The sequence below is a fragment of the Suncus etruscus genome, chromosome 9 (genome assembly GCF_024139225.1).
Source record: "Suncus etruscus isolate mSunEtr1 chromosome 9, mSunEtr1.pri.cur, whole genome shotgun sequence".
In the NCBI taxonomy this organism is placed as follows: Eukaryota; Metazoa; Chordata; class Mammalia; order Eulipotyphla; family Soricidae; genus Suncus; species Suncus etruscus.
Genome location: NC_064856.1, coordinates 108,991,526 through 108,998,242, shown reverse-complemented (window position 1 = coordinate 108,998,242; position 6,717 = coordinate 108,991,526). Strand labels below are relative to the sequence as shown.

The 6,717-nt window shown below is 64.2% G+C and overlaps 1 protein-coding gene across 1 annotated transcript; it reads left to right on the top strand.

Moving 5' to 3' along the window:
* Positions 1–237: 237 nt before the first annotated feature.
* Positions 238–6,556, top strand: SYVN1 (synoviolin 1). Its single transcript, XM_049780124.1, has 16 exons — positions 238–375; positions 1,314–1,462; positions 1,639–1,731; positions 1,816–1,968; positions 2,058–2,106; positions 2,436–2,539; positions 2,980–3,106; positions 3,196–3,295; positions 3,466–3,531; positions 3,630–3,746; positions 3,836–3,999; positions 4,190–4,318; positions 4,396–4,524; positions 4,609–4,795; positions 5,249–5,406; positions 5,492–6,556. The coding sequence occupies exons 2-16, from the start codon at positions 1,331–1,333 to the stop codon at positions 5,635–5,637; spliced, it is 1,854 nt and encodes a 617-aa protein (XP_049636081.1). The 5' UTR covers positions 238–375; positions 1,314–1,330; the 3' UTR covers positions 5,638–6,556.
* Positions 6,557–6,717: the final 161 nt, after the last annotated feature.

Below are 6,717 nucleotides of genomic sequence, written 5' to 3'. Positions count from 1 at the left end.
CGGGTCGTGGCCACTCAGCGGCCGAGACCACACCACAGTGCCCCAGATCTAGGGGGGCTCCCGATCTGCACCCTCAAACTCGTAACTGTCAAACTGTCAAACTCCGCTCCGGCCCCTGGCAGCGCGCTAGGCCGGAGCTGGGGCCCGGGATCGGCGTCTGTGGTGACCCGGTCGGCTCGGGCCCAGGGAGGCCTGGCCTGCTGACTGGGCCGCGCACTTGGTACGGGCCGGACGGGGCCTGGCCGCGCCCGCGCCGCCGGAAGTGAGGTGTCCCCCCAAGTTCCGGCCCGCCGGGGGTGGGGAGTGTTGTTAACCGGAGCCGCCTCCGCAGTCGCGGGGGATCGAGCGGGGCTCGCGGGCGCTGGGCTCCTCCAGGTGAGTAGGCCCGGGCGTCAGGGTCAGGCTGGGGTGCAAATGGGGTGCCTGGATCCGTCCCCCCGCTTCCACGCACGCAGCCCCGAATCCTTCCAGCCTCCGTCTGCGGCCCGGCGCGCCCCCCTGCACCCCCTTTTCGCCTGGCAGTTGCCCCGACACCCGGAGCCAGCCCACCACGGCTGGGCCCCGGCCGCTGGCGCCTCCCGACCGTGCAGCCACCACCCCGGGCGGCTCGGGGTCGTCTGCGTCCTGCCGCTGCAGCCCCGCACTCGGGGCGACCGTTTCTCCGGGGCCCCAGGGCTGCACAGGGCTGGGGGAGGGGGTCTCGGGGCCCCCCAGGGTTCCAGGCTGACGTGTCTGCTCGTGCCGGGCTCCCCACCGCACCCCACCTCCGGGCGCGCGTCCGAGTTGAGCTGCCCACCCGGCCGAGCTGTCACCTGCGCTGTCAGCCCGTCCCAACTGCGCCATCCCCTGGCGCCCGGACTTTCTCGCACCCGGGCCCGGCCTTTCCCGCGCCCCCCGAGACGCTGCATTTTTTGTGCACCTGGGAAGCAGCTGGGGCTACAAACCCTCCGCGGCTCGCTGATCTCGGGCCTGGGCCGTGCTGCCAGGTCTTTAACGAACCCTCCACCTCAGCCCCCAAAAAAGTGGGTTGAAGAATGCGCGATTCGATCTGAAACCAGATGGAACCGGGCTCCCGGGCCTTGGAGGGCTGTGCTGCGTGGCCTTGGAAGCCCGCTGAGCCTTAGTTTCCCCTGCTGTGAAATGGGACAGCTGCTGTCATTCTTGATGAGATCCCTGTGGCTTTGGGGCCCTGGCGTGGCATTTACCTCTGCCCTTTACCAACTGTGGGATTGCTGCCTGCGTATTTGGGGGGGACAGGGTTCCCCCATGCCCCCACTCCATTTTCCCCTCCTGCCACCCCTCTGCCCAAGCAGGTCCCCAGGCCGGGGCAATGTTCCGCACCGCCGTGATGATGGCGGCCAGCATGGCACTGACCGGGGCCGTGGTGGCTCATGCCTACTACCTCAAGCACCAGTTCTACCCCACCGTGGTCTACCTGACCAAGTCCAGCCCCAGCATGGCCGTGAGTTCCGGAGGGGGTGGGACAGAGGGAAGGGGCGGGGCAGGGCAGGTAAGTGGGGAAGTGGGGTGGCCCAGCTGGGCCCCATTTCCAATCAAGGGTGATGAGGCGCTGGGAGGATTCCTAGAGATGAGCGGGCCCCAGAGCGATCTCAGCCCACCACCTCCTCGCTACCCCAGGTCCTGTACATCCAGGCCTTCGTGCTGGTCTTCCTCCTGGGCAAGGTGATGGGAAAGGTGTTCTTTGGGCAACTGCGGGCGGCAGAGATGGAGGTAAGGGGTCCAGGAGGAGGGGGAGCAGGAGCCGGGGACCCCGCAGCTGGCTGGAGTTCCTCAGCTCCCTTGCCCACCTCCCAGCACCTTCTGGAACGTTCCTGGTATGCTGTCACCGAGACATGTTTGGCCTTTACTGTTTTTCGGGACGACTTCAGTCCCCGCTTCGTGGCCCTCTTCACCCTCCTCCTCTTCCTCAAGTGTTTCCACTGGCTGGCTGAGGACCGCGTGGACTTTGTGAGTGGGGCTGGCACCTTCTGGAGAGGGGGGAGTCTGGAGCAGGCGAGCCCCGGCATTCCCTGATGCCTCCTTGGTTCCAACCACAGATGGAACGAAGCCCCAACATCTCCTGTCTCTTTCACTTCCGCATCCTGTGTGAGTGAGACACGGGGAGGGCTGGGGGGGTGCGGGGGTGTCGGGTGGGGTCAGCACTGTAGACACAGCCCCGGGGCCCCAGGTGGACAGGAAAGATAATTTAGGAAGTTTATTTGCATTGTCTCTACCCTGTTCCACTCCAGGACCCTGCCAACAGTCAGGGCCCCAGCCCCAGGGCTAGAACCCCTTCTCAATGGGGGGACTCAACGAAGCACATCCACCATGCCTGGGCCCCTGGGGGCTTGTGGGTGGGCTCTGGCGTAGAAGAGGAAGTGGCTCTTAGGCCCTGGGCTGACCCCACCAACCACCACTTCGGGGGGTCCCCACAGCCCTTATGTGCCTGCTGGGTGTCCTGGACTTCTTCTTCGTCAGCCATGCCTATCACAGCATCCTGACCCGGGGGGCCTCTGTACAGCTGGTGTTTGGCTTCGAGGTAAAAACTGGCTCCGGGAGGCAGGGGGGACAGGTCCAAGGGGCGAAGAACCCAGCGGCTCCCCACTTGCTCTGCACCCCCTTGAGCACCCAACCCCGGAGTCTTCGCCTAGGCCAGTGGCCTTGGTGTGTGGGGGGACAGGAAGGAACTAGTTTGATGAACTGCTGGGGGGCAGGAGTGTCCCGGAAGAGGAGGGTTGGGCTCTGTGAAGGCCCTTCAGGACTACGCATGCTTTCTGTGTGTGCCAGCCCCAGGCAGAGGTCTTGGCAGCATGAGTGGTTAGCTCGGATGGCCAGGGTGGCTGGAGAACGTGGGGTGCAGCCACAGCCTTGCCTCGATGCCAAGTCCCAGCCCCTAGCCCCATGCTGAGCTAAGGTAGGGGGAGCAGACCCGGAACCCCGGAACGGGGGGTGTGCTCACGCCCTCTGCCCTCCCCGCAGTACGCCATCCTGATGACCATGGTCCTCACAATCTTCATCAAATACGTGCTGCACTCGGTGGACCTGCAGAGCGGCAACCCCTGGGACAACAAGGCCGTTTACATGCTGTACACGGAGTTGTTCACAGGTGAGAAGGGCCCCCAGCACACACAACCCAGGGAGGGGTCCTGGCCTGCTCCGCCACCAGTCTGTGACAGCCCCTTTCTCTCCCCCAAGGCTTCATCAAGGTTCTGCTGTACATGGCCTTCATGACCATCATGATCAAGGTGCACACCTTCCCGCTCTTCGCCATCCGGCCCATGTACCTGGCCATGAGGTGAGCGGTGGCCACGCCCCCTTCTCAAGGCTGTCCTGACCACACCCCCTTTCTGACTTCACTCCTGACCACACCCCTTCCCTATAGTGACCACCTTCCTAGCCACGCCCCTACACACAACTCCTCTCCTGCCATGCCCCTTACTAAAGTCATTGCCACTGTCCTTCCAGGCAGTTCAAGAAAGCTGTGACAGATGCCATCATGTCACGCCGGGCCATTCGCAACATGAACACACTGTGAGTGTCTGTGGATGTGTGTGTCCCCCCCTACTGCCCCCCTCCTCCCCAGTCTCCTGTTGGGGGGGTCTCCTGTTCACATGCCACCGGGCCCCCAGGTATCCCGACGCCACCCCAGAGGACCTGCAGGCTATGGACAATGTCTGCATCATCTGTCGGGAGGAAATGGTGACGGGGGCCAAGAGGCTGCCCTGCAACCACATCTTCCACACCAGGTGGGTTGTGGGGTGCTACATTGGTGGGGGGCCAGCTTTGAGGGATGCCTTGGGCTCTCTGACTTCCTCCGCCTTGCTCTGGCCTCCAGCTGCCTGCGCTCCTGGTTCCAGCGGCAGCAGACCTGCCCTACCTGCCGCATGGATGTTCTGCGGGCCTCGCTGCCCTCGCAGTCGCCACCGCCCCCCGAGCCTGCAGAGCAGGGACCACCCCCTGCTGCTCATCCCCCGCCCCTCCTGCCCCAGCCCCCCAATTGTAAGTGCCCTTCTGCCCCTCGGCCGTCCAGCACTGTGTTGAGATCTTGCCCTTGGCTGGGTCTGGCTGGGGGAGATGGCGAGTCCCTGAGCTCAGTCCTGTCAGTGCTGTGCCTTGCTCCAACCCCACACCCCTGTTTGGGTCGCTCCCTGTGGGCCCCTCTTCTCACCACCCCATCTTCTCTCCGCAGTTCCCCACGGCCTTCTGCCTCCCTTCCCTCCAGGGATGTTCCCACTGTGGCCCCCCATGGCTCCTTTCCCTCCTGTCCCACCTCCCCCCAGCTCGGGAGAGGCCGCAGCCCCTCCGTCCACCGGTGCAGGTGAGTCCAGGGATGAATGCGGGGAGGAGGGACAGCAGTGGAGGCGTCCCCATGACCTGGGCCTCTCGCACCCACAGGAACGCTCTCTCGGCCTCCCAGTGCATCTGCTTCTCCCCCTGGCCCCGAGGCCAGCGCCACCGCTGCGGCCACCGCCGGGTTCCCCTTCCCCCCGCCCTGGATGAGCATGCCCCTGCCACCACCTTTCGGTGAGCTGGGCTGCACCCCTGGGTTCCTGGAGGAGTGGGCTCAGGCCCTCGGTGCCTCCTGCTGAGCTGGCCGCCTCCCCACAGCCTTCCCACCAATGCCGGTGCCCCCCGCTGGCTTCGCTGGGCTGACCCCGGAGGAGCTGCGGGCCCTAGAGGGCCACGAGCGACAGCACCTGGAGGCGCGTCTGCAGAGCCTGCGCAACATCCACACGCTGCTGGACGCCGCCATGCTGCAGATCAACCAGTACCTCACTGTGCTCGCCTCCCTGGGGTATGCAACACCAGGCCTGTGGCTCTGAACCCTGACCGAGGTGCCTCTCAGGCACTGCAAAGGACTCTTGGGTTTTCGTTGGGTTCAGTGGGGAGCACCAGGGTGGGAGACACTGGGTCTGGCAGAGCAGATAGACTTGTTAGGCGGCAGTGGGGCAAGGCTGGACCTGTTAGTCCTTATGTGAAGGGGCCCCCCTCTCCCTAAGAGACTCTAAGGGGTGCTGGGGGTGGTGGTCCGAGGTTTGTGTGTGTCCCCAGAGGTGGCTGATACCCCAGGGTGAGCGCCTGGCCCAGAACAATATGGCCAGCCCTCCACATTCCCTGCCTGCCCGAAGGTGGTTTGGTCGCCCTGCAGTGTAGCCTCAAGAGGTCCTGCCTGTGGTCTGTCTGGGATCCCTGGCCCCAGAGCAGACTTGGCCCTTATCCCTGATGTACCTTGGCTCTCTCTTCCTAGGCCCCCCCAGCCTGCCGCCTCCGTCCCCCCGGCTGAGGAACCTGCCCCCACAGCGGTCCCAGCTGCCGCCTCCACCAGCACCCCCAGCACAGAGGTTGCCACCTCACCCCCAGGAGCATCCCCGTCCCCGTCCACCGCAGAGGCCGAAAAGCCCCCAGGTGTGTAAGGGTCCTCAGCTTACAGCGTCTGGGGCCGGGTGGGAAGGGGTCAGGGCCAGGCCCCTCCTCATCCGCCTGTCCGCAGCCCCTGAGACAGTGGGCGCCACCGAGGGTGCCACCGCGGGTGCCACCGCAGTCGCCACAGAGGAGCAGCTGGAGGACGGTGAGCCGGATGCCGCCGAATTGCGCCGCCGCCGCCTGCAGAAGCTTGAGTCACCGGTCGCCCACTGACAGCCAGTGCCCCCGTCCTGGCCCTGCCCCCCTGTGAAACAGCCCCCGCTGGAGCACGTCCTGCCACCAAGTGCCAGCTCCCTCTCTGTGCCAGGGAGTCACCCCTGCGAGACCCAAAGGCGTGAGGGAAGAGGCCCGAGGCCCTAACAGCCTTGGGGATCTGGGGTGGGTCTCCCTCCGCCTGCCTCTCCAGCCTTGGGGGGTACCTGAAGGCAGAAAGGTGCAACCTCCAGGAGGGTCCCGTGTTGCCCACCCCTAGGGGCCAGAGCAGTGGTCCCCTCCGGACCCCCTGGTGTGCGCATCGACACTGTGCAGTGCCGGACAGTATTAGAGCTGTTCCCATGTGGGGACCAGGGTGGAGGCCGGCCAGTACCGAGTTCCTGTCCACCCCCAAGACGGGTACGTGACGTCCTTCTGACCCTCACCATGTCTTAGTGACAGCCACACATCTCGGGGATGTGTTCCTGGGGTGGGGGCCCTGCCCTGCTGCTCCCCCCAGCCCGGGCCCTCTCATCCCCCAGCAGACACTGCCCAGCACCCTCCAGGCTGCGGGCGTGTATCTGCGCTTCAACCACTGTGGGCGCCGAACCTAGGGATGCCGCTTTCTCAGCTCCCCGAATCTTTGGGGGGGCTCAGAAGAATTGGAATTACTTTCTTGCTGTATTTGTCTTTTGGCTTAAATTTTGTCCTTGACTTTGAATGCTTGAACCCAGGGGAGAGGTAGAGGGGCTGGGTGGGGCCCCCTGGAGCCGAGGTCCCCTGCCCATGTTACCATCTCCTTCACATGTTCCCACAAGCACCCCAGTTTTGTGTTATAAGAGTTGCTGGAGACAGTTTCAGATAATTATTTAATTTGTAAATACTGTACAAATTTTACAGCTTGAATTGTATATACGGCGGAATAAAAACTTGCATTACAGATTTGTGGAGCCAGTGTGGGCCCGCGGGCAGCTCCCTGGCTGGGTTGGACTGTGGCTTGAGACCCGAGAACAGTCTGGAACTTAGGAGGGAGGAAGCACTTACTGAGCCTAGCACTCTAGTGGGCTAATCTATCTCTGCTCAAGTATCGGGGTGCATTAG

Coding starts and splice junctions, on each gene's coding strand:
- SYVN1 (XM_049780124.1), top strand. CDS start 1,331: ATGTTCCGCACCGCCGTGATGATGGCGGCCAGCATGGCACTGACCGGG. Junction 1,463..1,638: donor AGTCCAGCCCCAGCATGGCC/GTGAGTTCCGGA, acceptor TCGCTACCCCAG/GTCCTGTACATCCAGGCCTT. Junction 1,969..2,057: donor CTGAGGACCGCGTGGACTTT/GTGAGTGGGGCT, acceptor TTCCAACCACAG/ATGGAACGAAGCCCCAACAT.